This window comes from Oncorhynchus mykiss, chromosome 3 (genome assembly GCF_013265735.2).
Source record: "Oncorhynchus mykiss isolate Arlee chromosome 3, USDA_OmykA_1.1, whole genome shotgun sequence".
Classification (NCBI taxonomy): domain Eukaryota; kingdom Metazoa; phylum Chordata; class Actinopteri; order Salmoniformes; family Salmonidae; genus Oncorhynchus; species Oncorhynchus mykiss.
Window position 1 is genome coordinate 73,022,992 of NC_048567.1, and position 25,314 is coordinate 73,048,305.

Below are 25,314 nucleotides of genomic sequence, written 5' to 3' on the forward strand. Positions count from 1 at the left end.
GTTGTAGCTTTTGTGTTATTCCCATCTGAATAACATTACAAACTTTGCACCAGTGTAAATGCCCGGTAAACCTGTTTGAGTTAGTTCACATTTTCGCAACTTTGGGACTTATTCTCCCTCATACACACCAGTAGATAGCCTTTAAAATCTTAAAGGTATTTGGCACCCAAATTACACAATGACTGCAATAATTGTGTAGTTCAGGGGAAATATTCCTTTCAATACATAAACTCTGAATATATGACTCTTTATAATTATGACAGACATTGATGTGTAAAACCTCTAACTATGTGATGTATTAAGCCAGGGCATGCAGAAAGCAACATTTGCTGTTGCACTCCAAAAAACATTGTCATGTATATTTTTGAACTCATATAGTGTATATGGGGTTAGTAGCCTAATAACGAGTGTGTTCCTCTGCCCAGGTGTTGCTGATGCATGCAAGATCTTGCAACGCCCGGATAGGTATTTTACGTATTAGCAAACCACATGATGTTAAGGCAATCTGATGCCGGACTGCCCAGTCGATGACGTGCCACCCAATCATTGGTTGATGCATGCGACGTCTGAGAAGGGGAATGCGACCAGTATCTTGTGTTCATATGTCATATATATATATATATATATATATATATATATATATATATATATATATATATATATATATATATATATATATATATATATATACAGTTGAAGTCGGAAGTTTACATCCACTTAGGTTGGAGTCATTAAAACTCATTTTTCAACCTCTCCACAAATTTCTTGACAACAAACTATAGTTTTGGCAAGTCGGTTAGGATATCTACTTTGTGCATGACACAATACATTTTTCCAACAGTTGACAGATTATTTCACTTACAATTCACTGTATTACAATTCCAGTGGGTCAGAAGTTTACAGACACGAAGTTGACTGTGCCTTAAACAGCTTGGAAAATTCCAGAAAATGATGTCATGGCTTTAGAAGATTCTGATAGGCTAATTGACATCATTTGAGTCAATTGGAGGTGTACCTGTGGATGTATTTCAAGGCCTACCTTCAAACTCAGTGCCTCTTTGCTTGACATCATGGGGAAATCAGCCAACACCTCAGAATCTTTTTAGACCACAAGTCTGGTTCATCCTTGGGAGACATTTCCAAATGCCTGAAGGTACCACGTTCATCTGTACAAACAATAGTACGCAAGTATAAACACCATGGGACCACGCAGTCGTCATACTGCTCAGGAAGGAGGCGCGTTCTTTCTCCTAGAGATGAACGTACTTTGGTGTGAAAAGTGCAAATCAATCCAAGAACAACAGCAAAGGACCTTGTGAAGATGCTGGAGGAAACAGGTACAAAAGTATCTATATCCACATTAAAACGAGTCCTATATCGACATAACCTGAAAGGCCGCTCAGCAAGGAAGAAGCCACTGCTCCAAAACTGCCGTAAAAATGCCAGACTACGGTTTGCAACTGCACATGGGGACAAAGATCGTCATTTTTGGAGAAATGTCTTCTGGTCTGATGAAACAAAAATATACCTGCTAGGCCATAATGACCATTGTTATGTTTTGAGGAAAAGGGGGAGGCTTGCAAACCGAAGAACACCATCCCAACCGTGAAGCATGGGGGTGGCAGCTTTGCTGCAGGATGGAGGGACTGGTGTCCTTCCCAAAATAGATGGCATCATGAGGTAGGGAAATTATGTGGATATATTGATATATATATCTCAAGACATCAGTCAGGAAGTTAAAGCTTGGTCGCAAATGGGTCTTCCAAATGTACAATGTTCCCAAGAATACTTCCAAAATTGTGGTAAAATGGCTTAAGGACAACAAAGTCAAGATATTGGAGTGGCAGAACTGGATTTGTGGGCAGAACTGAAAAAGCGTGTGAGAGCAAGGAGGCCTACAAACCTGACTCAGTTACACCAGCTCAGGAGGGATGGGCCAAAATTAACCCAACTTACTGTGGGAAGCTTGTGGAAGGCTACCCGAAACGTTTGACCCAAGTTAAACAATTTAAAGGCAATGCTACCAAATACTAATTGAGTGTATGTGAACTTCTGACCCAATGGGAATGTGATGAATGAAATAAAATCTGAAATGAATCATTTTCTCTACTATTAGTCTGACATTTCACATTTTTTAAATAAAGTGGTGAACCTAACTGACCTAAGACAGGGAATCTTTACTAGGATATAAATGTCAGGAATTGTAAAAAACTGAGTTTAAATGTATTAGGCTAAGATGTATGTAAACTTCAGACTTCAACTGTATATATATATATATATACAATGATACTCAGTTGTGCTCTGATAGGTCGTTGTTACTTCCTGGTTGTTTCGTTAATTTCCAATCAGACGTGTCGGCCACTCGCTGCCTGCCAGATGTCAGATGTCTTTGCCACACTCGGGGCACAGGATGTCGTCACGCTCGGTGAGGAAACCCCGGCCCACCAGGGAGACAGAGCACTTCTTACAGTTGAAGCAGTCGTTGTGCCACTGGCGCTCTTCAAACGAGATGTACTTACTGCCACCCAGACCTAAGAGAAAAGGGAGAGATGAACACATGCTGTTATCAAAAGGTGAAGGATGTCTCTGCATCCTAAAACATAAATGAAGGAAACCATAGAGCAGTTATACTGTATCTTGCTTTCTCCATTTCCACAGATCAGTGATTGGGGAAGGAGGAAAGGTGGAGAACTTTAGTAAGGATTCAAACAGGGCCACAGTGGACAGAGTGATGGGGTGAGTAAGTGACTGACTTCCTGATTTACAAGTTAGGACTGATTTAAAAGTGGCTATCTAACTGGCTGACTGACTCATTCTGTTAGAGACGGGTATACAATTTCCTCGCGGGTCTGCACAGATGATCGGATCGTTCTGTCATGTTCCCTTTAGTTCCTGATACACTAAGCACTGTTCCACATGTTGTAAAGATCTGATCATCAGTGCGTGAGCAGAAAATGTGTATCTGCAACACACCCAGATGGATAGATAGTTTACCACTGATGGGGGTGGTGCAGGAAGCACACTTCTTGGCATACAGGTTGCAGAAACAGTTGAGGCAGTAGGCAAAGTCGTCACGGGAGGTGAAGCGTTGGCCAGACAGCTGCTGCTTGCAGCCGGTGCACAGGAAGCAGTCCTTATGCCAGGGTTGGTCGCGATAGGTCACCCCGCCAGTAGTGATGGGCTATTATAGAGAGAGAGTTAGGTCAAATGTGACTGCACACAAATAAGCACATACACACCAACCAAGTGCTACACACCAGGCACCAACAGATACCAGATTTTAGCGGTTAAGCGATCCATTCAATAAATTGCCACGTGAATACTGAGGACATTTGTGGACGTATAAAGTACTAATCGTTCTTGCTCTATTCTAGCTTGCCAGATTCACAGCCAGTCTTTCAGTAGTTGTAGAAAGAGCCCTGTTTTCTATCTCTCTGATGTATACGCCACTTTAGAGGACAGAAAAAGTGAGGAAGAGATACTACAGTATTTACACTTAATATTATGACCTTAAACCTACCTTCTTGCAGTGCACACACTGCATGGCAAACTGTTTCTCGTAGCAGGGCACACAGAAGTTGTGGTTCTCCTTGGGGATGAAGCTCTTGGTGCCGATGGGCTGCTGGCAACGCTGGCAGGTGAAGCAGGTCTCATGCCAGCTGTTACCCTTATGCTCCATCTTCCTGGAGCCTGAATGAAGGGGAGGGAGAGAGAGGGAGGGAGGGGAAAGTGGAGGGATGGATGGGTAGGTAAAGGAATTAAGAAGTATAGAGAATGGAGAGTGCGAAAGAGGACACACATGCTACTCAGTCCTTGGGTTACACACAGTCCCTCACTGTCTGCCCCCTCAGAGCTGCTCTCTAAAATACTTCCTGGGTTTTAAAAAATTAATTAAATTCAAATTTTATTGGTCACATACACATGTTTTACAGATGTTAATGTGAGTATAGCAAAATGCTTATGCTTCTAGTTCCGATAGTGCAGTAATATCTAACAAGTCCTAAAGGCCCTAAACGATATCAGAATCACCATCGATAAGAGACAATACTGTGCAGCTGTATTCATTAAAGTGACTAGTGATCCATTTATTAAAGTGTCCAGTGATTGGGTCTCAATGTAGGTAGCAGCTTCTCTGAGTTAGTGATTGCTGTTTAGCAGTCTGATGGCCTTGAGATAGAATCTGTTTTTCAATCTCTCGGTCTTTGTATACAAACACAGTGGGTACAGAGGGGCATTGTTGTGTTCAAGGAAGTCTGGAGCAAATGTATTCAGTATCTACAGTACATTCAGTGTTTCTGCTCTGCTGCACCCCAGACCTCACCAGAGTAGAGTTACACTGACTGTCTGTCTGTCTGTCTGAGAGAAGCACCATCCCAAGGAATTATGGAAATTATGATATTTAAAGACATAGATTAGTTAGAATCATCCAAAACTTTCTACTACCACCACTACTACTACCATTGGTACTACTACTACTACTACTGGTACTACTGGTACTACTACTGGTACTACTGGTACTACTACTACTGGTACTACTACTACTGGTACTACTACTACTGACACTAATACTACTGACACTACTACTACTGGTATTGGTACTACTACTGGTATTGGTACTACTACTGGTGCTACGACTACTGGTACTACAATTTCTGCTACTACTACTGGTACTACCAGTACTACTACTGGTACTGGCACGACTACTACTGGTACTACTATGACTACTACTGGTATTGGTATTACTACTACTGGTACTGGTACTACTACTACTGGTATTGGTACTACTACTACTACTGGTATTGGTACTACTACTACTACTACTACTACTGGTACTACTACTACTGGTACTACTACTACTACGACTACTGGTACTACGATTTATGCTACTACTACTGGTACTACTACTACTACTACTGGTACTGGCACTACTACTACTGGTACTACTATGACTACTACTGGTATTGGTATTACTAATACTGGTACTATGACTAGTACTGGTACTACTACGACTACTACTGGTATTGGTACTACTGTTACTACTACTGGCACTACTACTACTGGCACTACTACTACTACTACTACTGGTACTGGTACTACTACTACTACTACTATTACTACTACTGGTACTACTACTACTACTGCTGGCACTACTACTACTAATACTTGTACTGGTACTACTAATCCTGGTACTGCTACTGGTACTACTACTACTACTACAACTATTACTGGTACTGGTACTACTACGCCTACTGGCACTACTACTGGTACTGGTACTACTACTACTGGTACTACTACGCCTACTGGCTCTACTACTACTAATAATGGTATTGGTACTTCTAATTCTGGTACTACTACTACTACTGGTACTACTGGTACTACTACTACTACTACTGGTACTACTACTAATACTGGTACTGGTACTACTACTACTACTGGTACTGGTACTACTATGCCTATTGGTACTACTGGCACTACTACTACTGCTACTGGTACTACTAATACTACTACTACTGGTACTACTACGCCTACTGGCACTACTACTACTAATACTGGTACTACTAATTCTGTTACTATTACTACTACTACTGGTACTACTACTACTGGCACTACTACTGGCACTACTACTACTACTACTGGCACTACTACTACTACTGTTACTACTACTACTGGCACTACTACTACTACTGGCACTACTACTGGCACTACTACTACTACTACTGGCACTACTACTACTACTGTTACTACTACTACTGGCACTACTACTACTACTGCTACTACTACTACTACTGGCACTACTACTACTGCTGGTACTACTACTACTGGTATTACTACTGGTACTGCTGGTACTACTACTACTACTGGCACTACTACTACTACTACTACTGGCACTACTACTACTACTACTACTACTACTGACACTGCTACTACTGCTGGTACTACTACTACTACTACTACACCTACTACTACGGGTACGACTACTACTGGTATTACTACCACTGCTGGTGCTGGTACTACTACTACTACTACTGGTACTACTACTTCTATTTTTACTGGTACTACTGCTACTACTCAAACAGATCAACTCAAAATGTCAGGTCTGTAAATAACTTCCTGAAGATTCATGGGAAGCTGTGTTTGTTGGTATTTCATTTTGTTTTTATAAGGGCAGATCTAAATTGTGTTTGCAACCATTATGAAGGTTTGTGTACGTTGTGATAGTCCAAGATTAGTCTGTGTACATGCCTGTGTGCACGTCCGTGTGTGCATGCCCATGTGCATGCAAATGCCTGTGTGTGTGTGTTTACTATATGTAGATTAGATGAATGTAGGTTCTCACCAGGCATGATGGTCTTCTTGCACTCGTGGCACTTGGAGGAGTACTCATTGGAGTAGCACTCAGTGCAGAGCAGCTGGTCATCCTTGGTGGAGAAGGGCTTGTCCACCAGAGAGCGTTTACACTGGAAGCACTGGAAACACTCCTCGTGCCAGTGGCGGTCCTTGTAGGAAAGGTCCTATGGAGGCATCAGAGGGACAATTTCAGTCTTTATATCAGACAGCATGCTTTGACAATGTTCTTGGATGGAAGGTAAACACAATGAGAGACAGTGCTAGTGGTTCATCCCTATTTGTATGTGTCATGCAATGCATACGTGTGTGTGTGTGTTCCTACCCTGGTGTACGTGTGTGTGTGTGTTCCTACCCTGGTGTACGTGTGTGTGTGTGTGTTCCTACCCTGGTGTACGTGTGTGTGTGTGTGTGTGTTCCTACCCTGGTGTACGTGTGTGTGTGTGTGTTCCTACCCTGGTGTACGTGTGTGTGTGTGTGTTCCTACCCTGGTGTACGTGTGTGTGTGTGTTCCTACCCTGGTGTACGTGTGTGTGTGTGTGTGTTCCTACCCTGGTGTTGCAGCCGATGGGTTTCTTGCAGTCCTCACAGGTGTTTGAGTACAGGCTCTCGTAGCATTTGACACAGTATGGGTTTTCCTCTCTCAGGACGTATTTCTTCCCGAACAGGGATTCCTTACAGTAGTGGCAGTCATAGCGCTCTGTCATCTTTGCACCGGGAATCCCAACTGAGGCAAGGGGAGAGAGAGAGTTTGAAAATATTATTTGTCCTACTACTGTATAACCCATAACAGCTATGTCTAAGCCAGGGGGGCCTTACTTTTTCAATAAAAATATCTGATAAAAAATCAGTGGGCCTTACTACCCATAGGAACACATTGAATAACATATTTACTACATGGAACAACAGACAGTCCTACATGGAACAACAGACAGTCCTACATGGAACAACAGACAGTCCTACATGGAACAACAGACAGTCCTACATGGAACAACAGACAGTCCCCCAAAACATCTAAAGAGAGTTTGTTCTGAAGTGTCTGTCCTATATCTGAGAGAGAGAATAAAGATCAGGAAATATACAGTGCCTTGCGAAAGTATTCGCCCCCCTTGAACTTTGCGACCTTTTGCCACATTTCAGGCTTCAAACATAAAGATATAAAACTGTATTTTTTTGTGAAGAATCAACAACAAGTGGGACACAATCATGAAGTGGAACGACATTTATTGGATATTTCAAACTTTTTTTAACAAATCAAAAACTGAAAAATTGGGCGTGCAAAATTATTCAGCCCCTTTACTTTCAGTGCAGCAAACTCTCTCCAGAAGTTCAGTGAGGATCTCTGAATGATCCAATGTTGACCTAAATGACTAATGATGATAAATACAATCCACCTGTGTGTAATCAAGTCTCCGTATAAATGCACCTGCACTGTGATAGTCTCAGAGGTCCGTTAAAAGCGCAGAGAGCATCATGAAGAACAAGGAACACACCAGGCAGGTCCGAGATACTGTTGTGAAGAAGTTTAAAGCCGGATTTGGATACAAAAAGATTTCCCAAGCTTTAAACATCCCAAGGAGCACTGTGCAAGCGATAATATTGAAATGGAAGGAGTATCAGACCACTGCAAATCTACCAAGACCTGGCCGTCCCTCTAAACTTTCAGCTCATACAAGGAGAAGACTGATCAGAGATGCAGCCAAGAGGCCCATGATCACTCTGGATGAACTGCAGAGATCTACAGCTGAGGTGGGAGACTCTGTCCATAGGACAACAATCAGCCGTATATTGCACAAATCTGGCCTTTATGGAAGAGTGGCAAGAAGAAAGCCATTTCTTAAAGATATCCATAAAAAGTGTCGTTTAAAGTTTGCCACAAGCCACCTGGGAGACACACCAAACATGTGGAAGAAGGTGCTCTGGTCAGATGAAACCAAAATTGAACTTTTTGGCAACAATGCAAAACGTTATGTTTGGCGTAAAAGCAACACAGCTCATCACCCTGAACACACCATCCACCCTGTCAAACATGGTGGTGGCAGCATCATGGTTTGGGCCTGCTTTTCTTCAGCAGGGACAGGGAAGATGGTTAAAATTGATGGGAAGATGGATGGAGCCAAATACAGGACCATTCTGGAAGAAAACCTGATGGAGTCTGCAAAAGACCTGAGACTGGGATGGAGATTTGTCTTCCAACAAGACAATGATCCAAAACATAAAGCAAAATCTACAATGGAATGGTTCAAAAATAAACATATCCAGGTGTTAGAATGGCCAAGTCAAAGTCCAGACCTGAATCCAATCGAGAATCTGTGGAAAGAACTGAAAACTGCTGTTCACAAATGCTCTCCATCCAACCTCACTGAGCTCCAGCTGTTTTGCAAGGAGGAATGGGGAAAAAATTCAGTCTCTCGATGTGCAAAACTGATAGAGACATACCCCAAGCGACTTACAGCTGTAATCGCAGCAAAAGGTGGCGCTACAAAGTAGTAACTTAAGGGGGCTGAATAATTTTGCACGCCCAATTTTTCAGTTTTTGATTTGTTAAAAAAGTTTGAAATATCCAATAAATGTCGTTCCACTTCATGATTGTGTCCCACTTGTTGTTGATTCTTCACAAAAAATACAGTTTTATATCTTTATGTTTGAAGCCTGAAATGTGTCAAAAGGTCGCAAAGTTCAAGGGGGCCGAATACTTTCGGAAGGCACTGTATATATTATTTCCTCCTTATTTTTGGCACTAAACCATCTCCATATATACTTCCATAATTATTTTCAACTGGTACCGGGGGACCTTCAGACAAGTATTGTGAGGCCTGTGGGAAACCTAGAGCAAAACAGTAACAGACACATCTCAACATCACCTGTTCAGAGGAGACTGTGTGAATCAGGCATTCATGGTTGAATTGCTGCAAAGAAACCACTACTAAAGGACACCAATAAGAAGAAGAGACTTGTTTGGGCTGATGAGTCCAAATTTGAGATTTTTAGTTCCAACCGCTGTGTCTTTGTGAAACGCAGAGTAGGTGAACAGATGATCTCTGCATGTGTGGTTCCCATCGTGAAGGAGGAGGTGTGATGGTGTAGGGGTGCTTTGCTGGTGACACTGTCTGTGATTTATTTACAATTCAAGACACACTTAACCAGCATGGCTACCACAGCATTCTGCAGCGATACACCATCCCATCTGGTTTGCGCTTAGTGGGACTATCATTTGTTGTTCTCAGGACAATGACCCAACACACCTCCAGGCTGTGTAAGGGCTATTTGACCAAGAAGGAGAGTAATGGAGTGCTGCATCAGATGACATGTCCTCGACAATCAGCCAACCTCAACCCAATTGAGTTGGACCGCAGAGTGAAGGAAAAGCAGCCAACAAGTGCTCAGTATATGTGGGAACTCCTTGAAGCCTGTTGGAAAACCATTCCAAGTGAAGCTGATTTGAGAGAATGCCAAGAGTGTGCCAAACTGTCATCAAGGCAAAGGGTGGTTACTTTGAAAAATCTCAAATGTAAAATATATTTTGATTTGTTTAACACTTTTTTGGTTACTACGTGATTCCATATGTAATATTTTATAGTTGTGATGTCTTCACTATTATTATATAATGTAGAAAATACTGTCCAAACTTTTGACTAGTACTGCATGTGTTCTATATTTGTGTGTAGCCCAAACTGTTGGGACGCTACAGACAGAAGTTGGCAGATCGGCTGTACCAACTTCAGACGAGTACCAAGACTCTTATGTTGTGAGAGTCTCATCTTTCCATAGAGGCGACGTTAGGACACTACGGACAATTTTGTAAGAAGACTGATTTTCGGGATGTCTCATGGTCTGATGAACACCGCTTTAGATGCGGAAGTGCAACATCAGAGGATGAGGTGAATTGAGATGCATCCAATGCAAAGAAAAGATCTCTGGTTTAACAGATATCTCTCGTTTAACAGATCTCTGGTTTAACAGATATCTCTGGTTTAACAGATATCTCTAGTTTATCAGATATCTCTAGTTTAACAGATATCTCTAGTTTAACAGATATCTCTAGTTTATCAGATATCTCTAGTTTAACAGATATCTCTAGTTTAAACTGTCAGATTTTTATGGGGTTTTATGGGACATTTTAATTATGCTAATTGATTTCTATGGGATATTTTAATTATGCTAATTGAATTTCCACGGGCATCGACTCTAGGGGGATAAATGGCTCATTCAAGTTATGGTCAAGAACCTTGATCCATGACCTGCATACTTTTGTAAGTAGGTTTTTAAGAGTCCAACGAGATGAACAGAAGCCAGCTTGTAAAAGTCAAGTGTGTCTGTTGGCCTTCTCTGTGTCAGTGTTTTATACAGAGATATCCGCTTCCTGACATTGAGTAGGAACAGCGAGGATACATCCTTCTCACAATCAGTCTGTTATAGTAAATGAGAACTGGATCTCAATTCACTTGCCTGTCACTGCAATGAATATAATATCCACAACGTGCATTTCAAATTCAAGCAAAGTGGAGGCAATGCAATATAGCACAATAGAGATCAATTGACAAGACATTGAGGAAATCCCAATACACATCTGCCTGTCATCTTTTGAGCCAGTGTTATATTGCTGACAGTTGTAGGATCAAGTTGTACTTTAGTGTACAGTATGTCTCTCTAGAGGGTTTAGTCTTTGACCTCTGTGTGTCAGTCTTTTGTCTGTTGGTGTGACAGCTGCAGGGTGACAGATGAGAGGAACATTATTAATAGCTCTATCTATCAATCGTACTTAGAGAGAGACAGGGGACCTTCGCCCCTGCGCATACCAACACTCACTATGTCACCATGCAGTCAGTCATCCATCACCTCACCTCCGGCTGTCAGCATCACAACGCACCACAACACAGCTCAGATTCCCACAGTGTGTGTGACACGGCACACTGGAAGAATGTCTACTCACGCTTTGCAGCTGCCAGCAGTCCAGCCCCTGATAAACCTCTGGTTATCCCTCTCTGTGTTTGGCCTGTCACTCTGCTGACCTGTGTGTGTGTGTGTGTGTGTGTTTGTACGCGTGTGTGGCCGGCTGCCTCTGGAAGTCCCCAGTGTCCCATGCACACGACGCTGCATACCTCTCTCCTCTACACTTCTCACCACTTTCCTCTTGCTCTCATTCTTCTCTCTCTCTTTCTTTCTGAGTTCTGACCTACTCCCCTCTTGCCCACTGATTCCACCGTCATGGTTTGACCATATAAGGAGGCAAAGGAAAAACAGGAGAACTTGAGAATGTCCCCCCTCACTTTCTTAAATTCCTTCTCTCTTTCCCTCGTATTCTTATTCACCCTCTCATCTCTCGCTAGATCTCTTCTTCCCTCTCTCCCTGTCCCGAACCCCCTCTCTCCCTGTCCCCAACCCCCTCTCTCCCTGTCCCCAACCCCCTCTCTCTCTGTCCCCAACCCCCTCTCTCTCTGTCCCCAACCCCCCCTCTCTCCCTGTCCCCAACCCCCTCTCTCCCTGTCCCCAACCCCCTCTCTCCCTGTCCCCAACCCCCTCTCTCCCTGTCCCGAACCCCCTCTCTCCCTGTCCCGAACCCCCTCTCTCCCTGTCCCGAACCCCCTCTCTCCCTGTCCCCAACCCCCTCTCTCCCTGTCCCCAACCCCCCCTCTCTCCCTGTCCCCAACCCCCCCTCTCTCCCTGTCCCCAACCCCCTCTCTCTCTGTCCCCAACCCCCCCTCTCTCCCTGTCCTCAACCCCCTCTCTCTCTGTCCCCAACCCCCCCTCTCTCCCTGTCCCTAACCCCCTCTCTCTCTGTATTTGCTTTCCCTTGTTTTTCTAACCCGATACTCTCTATTTTTCTGTTTGCATTTCCTCATTACCTCGTTCGGTCCCCCTTTCTCTGGACTAAATCCCCTGTAATATCATGGTATGTTCTTCATGTATTACAGCCTTTGTGTATGAGATCCTCAGATATACCACTTCTTACTCAAGAATAGAGGTCCAAACAAGAATCGAAACTAAGACTGCATATGTTAAAGGGCTAGAGAAGGGTCTTGGTATTGGTCCAAATTAGATTGAAACAGGAAGTCAGAGGAATTTTCTGTTCTCTGTCTTCAAGTTTAAAGAGGAATAGATTTACTATCCTATCTACCGGTAATAATGACTCTCCCTCTAATCCCTTTTCCCAGTCTCTCCATCGCTGTTGCTCTTCCTCTCCTCTACTTCCCCTCATCCATCCATCCATCCATCCATCCATTCTCGCTCTCTCTTTCTCTCGTTCTCTCTTGTTCTCTCTCGTTCTCTCTCGTTGTCTGGCTGTCTCTCTCTCTAACTCACTTAACTCAGGGTTCATCTTGGTCCTAAAATAAAAGAGAAACTGAGCCCTAATAAAATCTGCAGCTATTTAAACAGTGGACAGCTGTTGGAGACGGGGCTCTGTGTTCTCTTCGATGTCACCCATACCAGCGAAGCTAATGACAGACACCAACCACCTGACTAATACACACACACACACACACACACACACACACACACACGCGTGCGCAGAATGAACACCTCAATGTGGAGGAATAGAGGGTATTTCTTAACTTTTGTCAGACATGTACAGTACTTTGCTTCTACTTGTAATACAAGTGTCATACAATGTAAGTACAAGTGTGCTGAACTCCTGGGAAGTACATGCTGTGTCATGGTTCGACCCTTGGCTCTGGGGTATGATGAAATGCAGGTTTTGACTAGTGAGGCAATGATTTTCTGAGTGGATGATTGAATCAAGTATTTTTCTGTTAATGATTGGATCATATGTCTGTGATGGGATTGAGTGCTGTCTGTGCTGTTGTCACATGTGTGGGTTTGCCGTAATTGTGTTATGCAATGCTGGAGAACCCATCTGAATCTCACACACGCGCACACAAACACACTCAATTATGAAGATTTTTTATGACTTTCACAAACCTGAGCAGTTAAACTCTCATTACGCCATCACCTTAAGTTAAAATGTCTTTTGTTTTTCACTATCATAATTAAACCTGTAATTACATTGACTTGAGATAAGTTTAATATATTTACTGAGCAAGACAAAGATCCCACATCCATCCTCTCAACACCACAACCCTCCCTCCTCACCCATCCATCCTCTCTCCTCCCCTCAACACCACAACCCTCCCTCCTCACCCATCCATCCCCTCTCCTCCCCTCAATACCACAACCCTCCCTCCTCACCCATCCATCCCCTCTCCTCCCCTCAACACCACAACCCTCCCTCCTCACCCATCCATCCTCTCTCCTCCCTTCAACACCATAACCCTCCATCCTCACCCATCCATCCTCTCTCCTCCCCTCAACACCATAACCCTCCCTCCTCACCCATCCACCCTCTCTCCTCCCCTCAACACCATAACCCTCCCTCCTCACCCATCCATCCTCTCAACACCATAACCCTCCCTCCTCACCCATCCATCCTCTCTCCTCCCCTCAACACCATAACCCTCCCTCCTCACCCATCCATCCTCTCTCCTCCCCTCAACACCATAACCCTCCCTCCTTACCCATCCATCCTCTCTCCTCCCCTCAACACCATAACCCTCCCTCCTTACCCATCCATCCCCTCTCCTCCCCTCAATACCACAACCCTCCCTCCTCACCCATTCATCCTCTCTCCTCCCTTCAACACCATAACCCTCCATCCTCACCCATCCATCCTCTCTCCTCCCCTCAACACCATAACCCTCCCTCCTCACCCATCCACCCTCTCTCCTCCCCTCAACACCATAACCCTCCCTCCTCACCCATCCATCCTCTCAACACCATAACCCTCCCTCCTCACCCATCCATCCTCTCTCCTCCCTTCAATACCATAACCCTCCCTCCTCACCCATCCATCCTCTCTCCTCCCCTCAACACCATAACCCTCCCTCCTCACCCATCCACCCTCTCTCCTCCCCTCAACACCATAACCCTCCCTCCTCACCCATCCATCCTCTCAACACCATAACCCTCCCTCCTCACCCATCCATCCTCTCTCCTCCCCTCAACACCATAACCCTCCCTCCTCACCCATCCATCCTCTCTCCTCCCCTCAACACCATAACCCTCCCTCCTTACCCATCCATCCTCTCTCCTCCCCTCAACACCATAACCCTCCCTCCTCACCCATCCATCCTCTCAACACCATAACCCTCCCTCCTCACCCATCCATCCTCTCTCCTCCCTTCAATACCATAACCCTCCCTCCTCACCCATCCATCCTCTCTCCTCCCCTCAACACCATAACCCTCCCTCCTCACCCATCCACCCTCTCTCCTCCCCTCAACACCATAACCCTCCCTCCTCACCCATCCATCCTCTCAACACCATAACCCTCCCTCCTCACCCATCCATCCTCTCTCCTCCCCTCAACACCATAACCCTCCCTCCTCACCCATCCATCCTCTCTCCTCCCCTCAACACCATAACCCTCCCTCCTCACCCATCCATCCTCTCTCCTCCCCTCAACACCATAACCCTCCCTCCTCACCCATCCATCCTCTCTCCTCCCCTCAACACCATAACCCTCCCTCCTTACCCATCCATCCTCTCTCCTCCCCTCAACACCATAACCCTCCCTCCTCACCCATCCATCCTCTCAACACCATAACCCTCCCTCCTCACCCATCCATCCTCTCTCCTCCCTTCAATACCATAACCCTCCCTCCTCACCCATCCATCCTCTCTCCTCCCCTCAACACCATAACCCTCCCTCCTCACCCATCCACCCTCTCTCCTCCCCTCAACACCATAACCCTCCCTCCTCACCCATCCATCCTCTCAACACCATAACCCTCCCTCCTCACCCATCCATCCTCTCTCCTCTCCTCCCCTCAACACCATAACCCTCCCTCCTCACCCATCCATCTTCTCTCCTCCCCTCAACACCATAACCCTCCCTCCTCACCCATCCATCCTCCAGCTGTCTCTCAGTCTAAAGGGGTGGAACTCTGTTTCCCCAAATGTACCCCCCTTCGCCCATACCACTACCCACTCCTAACCATAACTATAGGGTATAGATAATTGGCAGATAGGCACAGAGCAAATTAGACCCTGTCTGTCTGCCCTGTCTGTCTGCCCTGTCTGTCTGTCAGCCATGTCTGTCAGCACAGTATCCAGGCACACTGATAACACCTACACTTATCCTCTTGCATTAGATATTACAGCATAGCATAGACAGGCTCTGCCACGCACACGCACACATTCACACACACATGCATACATTGACTGATGAATCTTGTATCTACATTGTGACAATGTAAATCTGCTGAAATTATTACCTTACCTTGCCTTGCTAAATAATAGCATTTAAAACAAAGTCCTCTACATCCAAAATAATTTCCTCTCCAAGGCACAGTGAATGCAGGACAGTAGGGTCAGGCTTTTCGAGGACACAGAAACGCATCTTTAAGATACCTAGTTTGATCATGCATGTAATCTGTATCATAGAGAAGTAGTTGATACTGACTGAAGCTCAACTGATTACCTCTAATTCAAAGTGACAGTGGCACATTTCTTTAACAAAATAAATCTATCAAGCTAAAGTTGAGTTAGTCAGTGGAGAAATTAGGTCAAATGTCACGCATCAAAGCCGAAGTTCAATCATAGTGTTCAAGGTCTGAATAACCGTAATCAGAGAGAGAGAGTTGTGGAGATTTAGGAGGAGGTTGGGAGTTATTGTTTGAGCTGAGTGGAGGGTGATTGTTTCAGGTGGTAGAGAAGAAGAGGTAATCAGATGGATGAATGGTGGAAAGATAGAAAGAAAGAAAGAGAACATGATTAAGGAGAGGGATAAGAGCTCAGGTGGAGAGAGGGAATGGGCGTGTGAGAGGATGAGAGGAATTAAAAGTTTATGTCCCAGAAAAGGAGAAAGAAGAGGAGTGAAGAAGGGATGGATGGGTAGAGGAGTGGACAGTGCTGAGTCCTACCTTTCTGTCTGTGGAGGGTGTGTGTCTGTGAGGAGTCTGCTCAGACTGAGACCGGTGAACAGAGGGCGAGCTGTAGTCACTCCTGATTGGATTACCCCACCCATAGACAACTAATTGTGGAGCGAGTGAGGAGGGGGTTGGGGGGTGAGGAGGGGGGGGGGGGTTGAAATGGGCTATAAATACAATGGCCCTACAGAGATAAAACCCTCTCTCTCTCTCTCGACATACACACACACACACTGTCACTCTGCCACACCAACTGCCCTTTGGCCTTGTAAGGCATTGCATTGTAGTTCACTAACCACACACAACTACTAACTACGCTAATTTCCGTGTCTGTAGACCCCTCTGTCTCCCTGTAGACCCCTCTCTCTCCCTGTAGACCCCTCTCTATCCCTGTAGACCCCTCTCTCTCCCTGTAGACCCCTCTCTCTCCCTGTAGACACCTCTCTATCCCTGTAGACCCCTCTCTATCCCTGTAGACCCCTCTCTCTCCCTGTAGACCCCTCTCTCTCCCTGTAGACCCCTCTCTCTCCCTGTAGACACCTCTCTATCCCTGTAGACCCCTCTCTATCCCTGTAGACCCCTCTCTCTCCTTGTAGACCCCTCTCTCTCCCTGTAGACACCTCTCTATCCCTGTAGACCCCTCTCTATCCCTGTAGACCCCTCTCTCTCCTTGTAGACCCCTCTCTCTCCTTGTAGACCCCTCTCTATCCCTGTAGACCCCTCTCTCCCTGTAGACCTCTCTCTCTCTCTGTAGACCTCTCTCTCTCTCTCTCTCTCTCTCTCTCTCTCTCTCTCTCTCTCTCTCTCTCTCTCTCTCTCTCTCTCTCTCTCTCTCTCTCTCTCTCTCTCTCTCTCTCTCTCTCTCTCTCTCTCTCTCTCTCTCTCTCTCTCTCTCTCTCTCTCTCTCTCTCTCTCTCTCTCTCTCTCTCTCTCTCTCTCTCTCTCTCTCTCTCTCTCTCTCTCTCTCTCTCTCTCTCTCTCTCTCTCTCTCTCTCTCTCTCTCTCTCTCTCTCTCTCTCTCTCTCTCTCTCTCTCTCTCTCTCTCTCTCTCTCTCTCTCTCTCTCTCTCTCTCTCTCTCTCTCTCTCTCTCTCTCTCTCTCTCTTCCTTCCCCCCCCCTCCCTGTATATATCAGATCCAGCCTTACCATTCCCTCCCTTTTTAATATTCTGATTGAGTAACCCTCTCCATCCCTGTAGACCCTCTCTCTCCCTCCCTCAATCTAATCCCAACATCCTTTCATCCCTCCACTAACTCTGTATCCCATTTTTCACAGAGAGGAAAGCCAGGAACAACACATCTCCCAGGATTGTTCCAGAATCCCAGTTCACAGACCTTCCTCCATTTTTGTTAGTTTGTGTTGTTTTCACAAAGAACAATCCTGTCATGAGACATTTTTTATTCGTTTTGAGCCCAGATTGCAACAGTACAGTCATTTAAACAGTTTAATCATTTAAACAGTTTAGTCCTTCTTCTAATGTTGTATGATTTACTACCTACACACACACTTGTACTGTTGTGTACCCCATGACATTATGGCTCTTTGACGTGATGCTAAGATGGAAAGTATGCCGTGAGTTAAATGTTATAGAGCACTGTCCTCCGCTGAGATAGCTTTCAGAGAATCTCTCTATGTCCTACCCTGTCTCTCCCTATCCATCCATCTCGATCATCCTCTCTCACATTCCCTGCCTCTCTCTCTCTCTCTCTCTCTCTCTCTCGCTCTCTCATATGATGATGATGATGATGATGATGATGATGATGATAGCAGGTTTTCCTGGTCACTGTCAAGAAGGGAAGGAATGGGATCCCCTTGTGCGACTCAAGTGCTATATTTGTAAACTACTTGTGATGTTAATCAACAGGAGGTGTGTGTGTTGATTATGGCCAACAGTATCCCTGATTGACCGTGGGAGCGTATCGGGGAGGTAATGTGGTGTGTGATCCAAATTTGATTTGTCACATGTGCTGAATACAACAGGTGTAGACCTTACAGTGAAATGATTACTTACAAGACCTTAACCAACAATGCAGTTTTAAGAAAAATATGTGATAAGTAAGAAATAAAAGTAACAAATAATTAAAGAGCAGCAGTAGAATAACAATAGCGAGGCAATAAACAGGGGGTACCGGTACAGAGTCAATGTGGAGGTTATATACAGGGGGTACCGGTACAGAGTCAATGTGGAGGCTATATACAGGGGATACCGTTACAGAGTCAATGTGGAGGCTATATACAGGGGGTATCGGTACAGAGTCAAAGAATAGCAGCAGAATAAAGGGGGGGAGGGGGCAATGCAAATAGTCTGGGTCGACATTTGATTAGCTGTTCAGGAGTCTTATGGCTTGGGGGTAGAAGCTGTTGAGAAGCCTCTTGGACCTAGACTTGGCGCTCCGGTACTGCTTGCCGTGCAATAGCAGAGATAACAGTCTATGACTAGGGTGGCTGGAGTCTTTGACAATTTTTTGTTGAACGCTGAGTTGTAGTCAATGAATAGCATTCTCACATAGGTGTTCCTTTTGTCCAGGTGCGAAAGGACAGTGTGGAGTGCAGTAGAGATTGCATCATCTGTGGATCTGTTGGGGCGGTATGCAAATTGGAAGACACTTGCCAGTTGGTCAGCGCATGCTCGGAGTAATAGTCCTGGTAATCCATCTGGCCCTGTGGCCTTGTGAATGTTGACCTGTTTAAACGTCTTATTCACAATGGCTATGGAGAATGTGATCACACAGTCGTCTGGAACAGCTGATGCTCTCATGCATGTTTCAGTGTTACTTGCCTCGACGCAAGCATAGAAGTCATTTAGCTTGTCTGGTAGGCTTGTGTCACTGGGCAGTTTGCGGCTGTGCTTCCCTTTGTAGTCTGTAATAGTTTGCAAGCCCTGTCACATCCGACGAGTGTTGGAGCCGGTGTAGTATGATTCGACCTTAGTCCTGTATTGACGCTTTGCCTGTTTGATGGTTCGTCAGAGGGCATAGCGGGATTTCTTATAAACTTCCAGGTTAGAATCCCGCTCCTTGAAAGCGTCACCTCTACCCTTTAGCTCAGTGTGCATGTTGCCTGTAATCCATGGCTTCTGGTTGGGGTATGTACGTACGGTCTCTGTGGGGACAACGTCATCGATGCACTTATTGATGAAGCCAGTGACTGATGTGGTGTACCTCTCAATGCCATCGGAAGAATCCCAGAACATGTTCCAGTCTGTGCTGTAGTCCTGTAGTTTAGCATCTGCTTCATCTGACTACTTTTTTATAGACCGGGTCACTGGTGCTTCCTGCTTTAGTTTTTGCTTGCCAAATGGAGGGCGAGGGAGAGCTTTGTATATGTCTCTGTGTGTGGAGTAAAGGTGGTCTAGAGTTTTTTCCCTTTGGTTGCACATTTAACATGTTGCTAGAAATGAGGTAAAATGGATTTAAGTTTCCCTGCATTAAAGTCCCCGGCCACTACGAGTGCCGCCTCTGGATGAGCATTTTCTTGTTTTCATATGGCCCTATACAGATCATTGAGTGTCGTCTTAGTGCATCGGTTTGTGGTGGTAAATACACAGCTACGAAGAAAACTCTCTTGGTAAATAGTATGAACTACAGCTTATCATGAGATAGGAGCGTAACGGTGAGGTTACGTGGTGTTTGTGATGGAGCGTATCGGTGAGGTAACGTGGTGTGTGATGGAGAAGTAACGTGGTGTGTGTGATGGAGCGTATCAGTGAGGTAACGTGGATACGCTCCATCACACACCACGTTACTTCACAGAGCGTATCGGAGAGGTAACGTGGTGTGTGTGATGGAGCGTATCGGAGAGGTAACGTGGTGTGTGTGATGGAGCGCATCGGAGAGGTAACGTGGTGGTGTGTGTGATGGAGCGTATCAGAGAGGTAACGTGGTGTGTGTGATGGAGCGTATCGGAGAGGTAACGTGGTGTGTGTGATGGAGCGTATCGGAGAGGTAACGTGGTGTGTGTGATGGAGCGTATCGGAGAGGTAACGTGGTGTGTGTGATGGAGCGTATCGGTGAGGTAACATGGTGGTGTGTGTGATGGAGCGTATCGGAGAGGTAACGTGGTGTGTGTGATGGAGCGTATCGGTGAGGTAACGTGGTGTGTGTGATGGAGCGTATCGGTGAGGTAACGTGGTGCGTGATGGAGCGTATCGGTGAGGTAACGTGGTGTGTGTGATGGAGCGTATCGGAGAGGTAACGTGGTGTGTGTGATGGAGCGTATCGGTGAGGTAACATGGTGGTGTGTGTGATGGAGCGTATCGGAGAGGTAACGTGGTGTGTGTGATGGAGCGTATCGGTGAGGTAACGTGGTGTGTGTGATGGAGCGTATCGGTGAGGTAACGTGGTGCGTGATGGAGCGTATCGGTGAGGTAACGTGGTGTGTGTGATGGAGCGTATCGGTGAGGTAACGTGGTGTGTGTGATGGAGCGTATCGGTGAGGTAACGTGCTGTGTGATGGAGCGTATCGGTGAGGTAACGTGGTGTGTGTGATGGAGCGTATCGGTGAGGTAACGTGGTGTGTGTGATGGAGCGTATCGGTGAGGTAACGTGCTGTGTGATGGAGCGTATCGGTGAGGTAACGTGGTGTGTGTGATGGAGCGTATCGGTGAGGTAACGTGCTGTGTGTGATGGAGCGTATCGGTGAGGTAACGTGGTGTGTGTGATGGAGCGTATCGGTGAGGTAACGTGGTGTGTGTGATGGAGCGTATCGGTGAGGTAACGTGCTGTGTGATGGAGCGTATCGGTGAGGTAACGTGGTGTGTGTGATGGAGCGTATCGGTGAGGTAACGTGGTGTGTGTGATGGAGCGTATCGGTGAGGTAACGTGGTGCGTGATGGAGCGTATCGGTGAGGTAACGTGGTGTGTGTGATGGAGCGTATCGGTGAGGTAACGTGGTGTGTGTGATGGAGCGTATCGGTGAGGTAACGTGCTGTGTGATGGAGCGTATCGGTGAGGTAACGTGGTGTGTGTGATGGAGCGTATCGGTGAGGTAACGTGGTGTGTGTGATGGAGCGTATCGGTGAGGTAACGTGGTGTGTGTGATGGAGCGTATCGGTGAGGTAACGTGGTGTGTGTGATGGAGCGTATCGGTGAGGTAACGTGGTGTGAGTGATGGAGCGTATCGGAGAGGTAACGTGGTGTGTGTGATGGAGCGTATCGGTGAGGTAACGTGGTGTGTGTGATGGAGCGTATCGGTGAGGTAACGTGGTGCGTGATGGAGCGTATCGGTGAGGTAACGTGGTGTGTGTGATGGAGCGTATCAGAGAGGTAACGTGGTGTGTGTGTGATGGAGCGTATCAGAGAGGTAACGTGGTGTGTGTGATGGAGCGTATCGGAGAAGTAACGTGGTGTGTGATGGAGCGTATCAGAGAGGTAACGTGGTGTGTGTGATGGAGCGTATCAGAGAGGTAACGTGGTGGTGTGTGTGATGGAGCGTATCAGAGAGGTAACGTGGTGTGTGATGGAGCGTATCAGAGAGGTAACGTGGTGTGTGATGGAGCGTATCAGAGAGGTAACGTGGTGTGTGATGGAGCGTATCAGAGAGGTAACGTGGTGTGTGTGATGGAGCGTATCGGTGAGGTAACGTGGTGTGTGATGGAGCGTATCAGAGAGGTAACGTGGTGTGTGATGGAGCGTATCAGAGAGGTAACGTGGTGTGTGTGATGGAGCGCATCGGAGAGGTAACGTGGTGTGTGTGATGGAGCGTATCGGTGAGGTAACGTGGTGTGTGTGATGGAGCGTATCAGAGAGGTAACGTGGTGTGTGTGTGATGGAGCGTATCAGAGAGGTAACGTGGTGTGTGTGATGGAGCGTATCAGAGAGGTAACGTGGTGTGTGTGATGGAGCGTATCAGAGAGGTAACGTGGTGTGTGTGTGATGGAGCGTATCGGAGAGGTAACGTGGTGTGCGTGATGGAGCGTATCGGTGAGGTAACGTGGTGTGTGTGATGGAGCGTATCAGAGAGGTAACGTGGTGTGTGTGTGATGGAGCGTATCAGAGAGGTAACGTGGTGTGTGTGATGGAGCGTATCGGAGAGGTAACGTGGTGTGTGTGATGGAGCGTATCAGAGAGGTAACGTGGTGTGTGTGATGGAGCGTATCGGTGAGGTAACGTGGTGTGAGTGATGGAGCGTATCGGAGAGGTAACGTGGTGGTGTGTGTGATGGAGCGTATCGGAGAGGTAACGTGGTGGTGTGTGTGATGGAGCGTATCGGAGAGGTAACGTGGTGTGAGTGATGGAGCGTATCAGAGAGGTAACGTGGTGTGTGATGGAGCGTATCAGAGAGGTAACGTGGTGTGTGTGATGGAGCGTATCGGAGAGGTAACGTGGTGTGAGTGATGGAGCGTATCAGAGAGGTAACGTGGTGTGTGATGGAGCGTATCAGAGAGGTAACGTGGTGTGAGTGATGGAGCGTATCGGAGAGGTAACGTGGTGTGAGTGATGGAGCGTATCAGAGAGGTAACGTGGTGTGTGATGGAGCGTATCAGAGAGGTAACGTGGTGTGTGTGATGGAGCGTATCGGTGAGGTAACGTGGTGTGTGATGGAGCGTATCAGAGAGGTAACGTGGTGTGTGATGGAGCGTATCGGAGAGGTAACGTGGTGTGTGTGATGGAGCGTATCAGAGAGGTAACGTGGTGTGTGATGGAGCGTATCGGTGAGGTAACGTGGTGTGTGATGGAGCGTATCAGAGAGGTAACGTGGTGTGTGATGGAGCGTATCAGAGAGGTAACGTGGTGTGTGTGATGGAGCGTATCAGAGAGGTAACGTGGTGGTGTGCGTGATGGAGCGTATCGGAGAGGTAACGTGGTGTGTGTGATGGAGCGTATCAGAGAGGTAACGTGGTGTGTGATGGAGCGTATCAGAGAGGTAACGTGGTGTGTGATGGAGCGTATCAGAGAGGTAACGTGGTGTGTGATGGAGCGTATCAGAGAGGTAACGTGGTGTGAGTGATGGAGCGTATCAGAGAGGTAACGTGGTGTGTGATGGAGCGTATCAGAGAGGTAACGTGGTGTGAGTGATGGAGCGTATCGGAGAGGTAACGTGGTGTGTGTGATGGAGCGTATCGGAGAGGTAACGTGGTGTGTGTGTGATGGAGCGTATCGGAGAGGTAACGTGGTGTGTGTGATGGAGCGTATCGGTGAGGTAACGTGGTGTGTGTGATGGAGCGTATCAGAGAGGTAACGTGGTGTGTGTGATGGAGCGCATCGGAGAGGTAACATGGTGTGTGTGATGGAGCGCATCAGAGAGGTAACGTGGTGTGTGATGGAGCGTATCAGAGAGGTAACGTGGTGTGTGTGATGGAGCGTATCAGAGAGGTAACGTGGTGTGTGATGGAGCGTATCAGAGAGGTAACGTGGTGTGTGTGATGGAGCGTATCAGAGAGGTAACGTGGTGTGTGTGATGGAGCGTATCAGAGAGGTAACGTGGTGTGTGTGTGATGGAGCGTATCAGAGAGGTAACGTGGTGTGTGTGATGGAGCGTATCGGAGAGGTAACGTGGTGTGTGTGATGGAGCGTATCAGAGAGGTAACGTGGTGTGTGTGATGGAGCGTATCGGTGAGGTAACGTGGTGTGTGTGTGTGATGGAGCGTATCGGAGAGGTTACGTGGTGTGTGTGATGGAGCGTATCGGAGAGGTAACGTGGTGTGTGTGTGCTGTGGGAGCGTATCGGAGAGGTTACGTGGTGTGTGTGTGTGCTGAGATTCAGCTGTGAATTAGACTGTAATGCTGATAATCACTGTGTGGAATTAAAGTCAACCCGACTACCACACTCACTAATTGATGTTCTGTCATGTTTCATTCATTTCATTCACTGCCAATGCCAGGATGCTTATGTTGACATTATATTGACACAATTCATATCACTCCTAGCCCCAGCGCTTGGCTCCAGCCCCATTCCTGGCCCCAGCCCTTGACCCTCTTCCCAACCCCTCAATTCCCCGTCCCCACCCCATCTCTTCGCCCAGCTCAATGCGTCCTCGTTCCAGCCCTTAATTCCCTCCCCTCCCCACACCATCCCCTTTCCCCCATGCTACTCTACACCCCCTCAACCCCCCCCATCCCATCGCTGGCCCCCATGTATCCTCATCCCTGGGCTACCAGCCCAGTCGATAAGCCCAGCCGGGGGGGTAACGCTGCAGCTGTCTGGGCACTACCAGGATCCATGGTGCTGTTAAAGCCTGGTGCTTACCGATGCCGCAAATACAGCCAGGACGGAAAGGTCAGGGCGCCCAGCCTCCGTCATCACCAGACCACCGTTAATCATTTCCCCCCCAAACAGGCCCATCCCTGGGTTACACCAGAGCCCAGCTGATCCCCTGCAAGGGGAACCTTTTCAACCTTTGAACCGGCCAGAGCTCCAGCACACTGACATGGATCCCCTGATAGAAATTGCTTTGATGGACCGGCCGTGACACAAGGTCACAAGGAGGAGGGACACAAATGAGCAATCAGAGGTAATTTTGGAGAACATTGAGTGAGCTGTTATGGATGCAGGCTTTTGTTCTAGCCAAGCATTAACATACGTACAGTAGCAGTCAAAGCGTTGGACACACCGACTCATTCAAGGGTTTTTCTTTATTTCTACTGTTTTCTACATGTTCCACATCTCCTCTCCAGGGTTGACCACAACAGAGAGGACATCCATACTGAAATGGGTATACCCAAGAGGACACTCGTATATCATATACACACATCTCCTCTCCAGGGTTGACCACAACAGAGAGGACATCCATACTGAAATGGGTATACCCAAGAGGACACTCGTATATCATATACACACATCTCCTCCCACCAGCCTCCTCTGGTGTCAATGCATACTGAGCATGTTATCCACCTCTCACTTCATGCCATAGCTGTTGTTCTCTCTGTACAAATGTGTCTCTTAAAAACACTTGGATTAAATTAAATCTACATCAGGCTAGTTATATTAGATTTGATATTATACTGAACAAAAATATAAACGCAACATATAAAGTGTTTGTACCATGTTTCGAGAGCTAAAATAAAAGATCCCAGAAGTTTTCCATGTGCACAAAAAGCTTATT

General features: G+C 46.5%; 1 protein-coding gene and 1 long non-coding RNA gene across 3 annotated transcripts; one reads left to right on the top strand and one right to left on the bottom strand.

Annotated features, from left to right (window-relative positions):
- Positions 1-2,296: 2,296 nt before the first annotated feature.
- On the bottom strand, positions 2,297-16,393 carry fhl2a (four and a half LIM domains 2a). Of its 2 annotated transcripts, none has more exons than XM_036975112.1 (6): positions 16,266-16,393; positions 6,897-7,072; positions 6,338-6,512; positions 3,521-3,690; positions 2,995-3,181; positions 2,297-2,531 (listed from the first exon to the last, which is right to left on the bottom strand). In XM_036975112.1, exons 2-6 carry the CDS (start codon positions 7,050-7,052, stop codon positions 2,380-2,382), a joined length of 840 nt encoding a protein of 279 aa, XP_036831007.1. In that variant the 5' UTR covers positions 7,053-7,072; positions 16,266-16,393; the 3' UTR covers positions 2,297-2,379. The 2 variants fall into 2 exon arrangements, with proteins under 2 accessions (XP_036831007.1, XP_036831006.1); XM_036975111.1 differs by lacking the exon at positions 16,266-16,393 and adding an exon at positions 11,279-11,625.
- Positions 2,457-25,314, top strand: LOC110520544. Its single transcript, XR_002472999.2, has 4 exons — positions 2,457-2,573; positions 2,659-2,736; positions 24,549-24,723; positions 24,887-25,314. It is a non-coding gene; the product is annotated as an uncharacterized LOC110520544 (long non-coding RNA).

Bases quoted from the DNA above. Each gene is read 5' to 3' on its own strand.
- fhl2a (XM_036975111.1), bottom strand. From the start codon at position 11,429: ATGGGACACTGGGGACTTCCAGAGGCAGCCGGCCACACACGCGTACAA. The intron at 6,513-6,896 runs GTAGGAACACAC...ATGCCTCCATAG, and splicing joins CCATCGGCTGCAACACCAGG to GACCTTTCCTACAAGGACCG. The intron at 2,532-2,994 runs GTAAACTATCTA...CTTTTCTCTTAG, and splicing joins CTGCACCACCCCCATCAGTG to GTCTGGGTGGCAGTAAGTAC.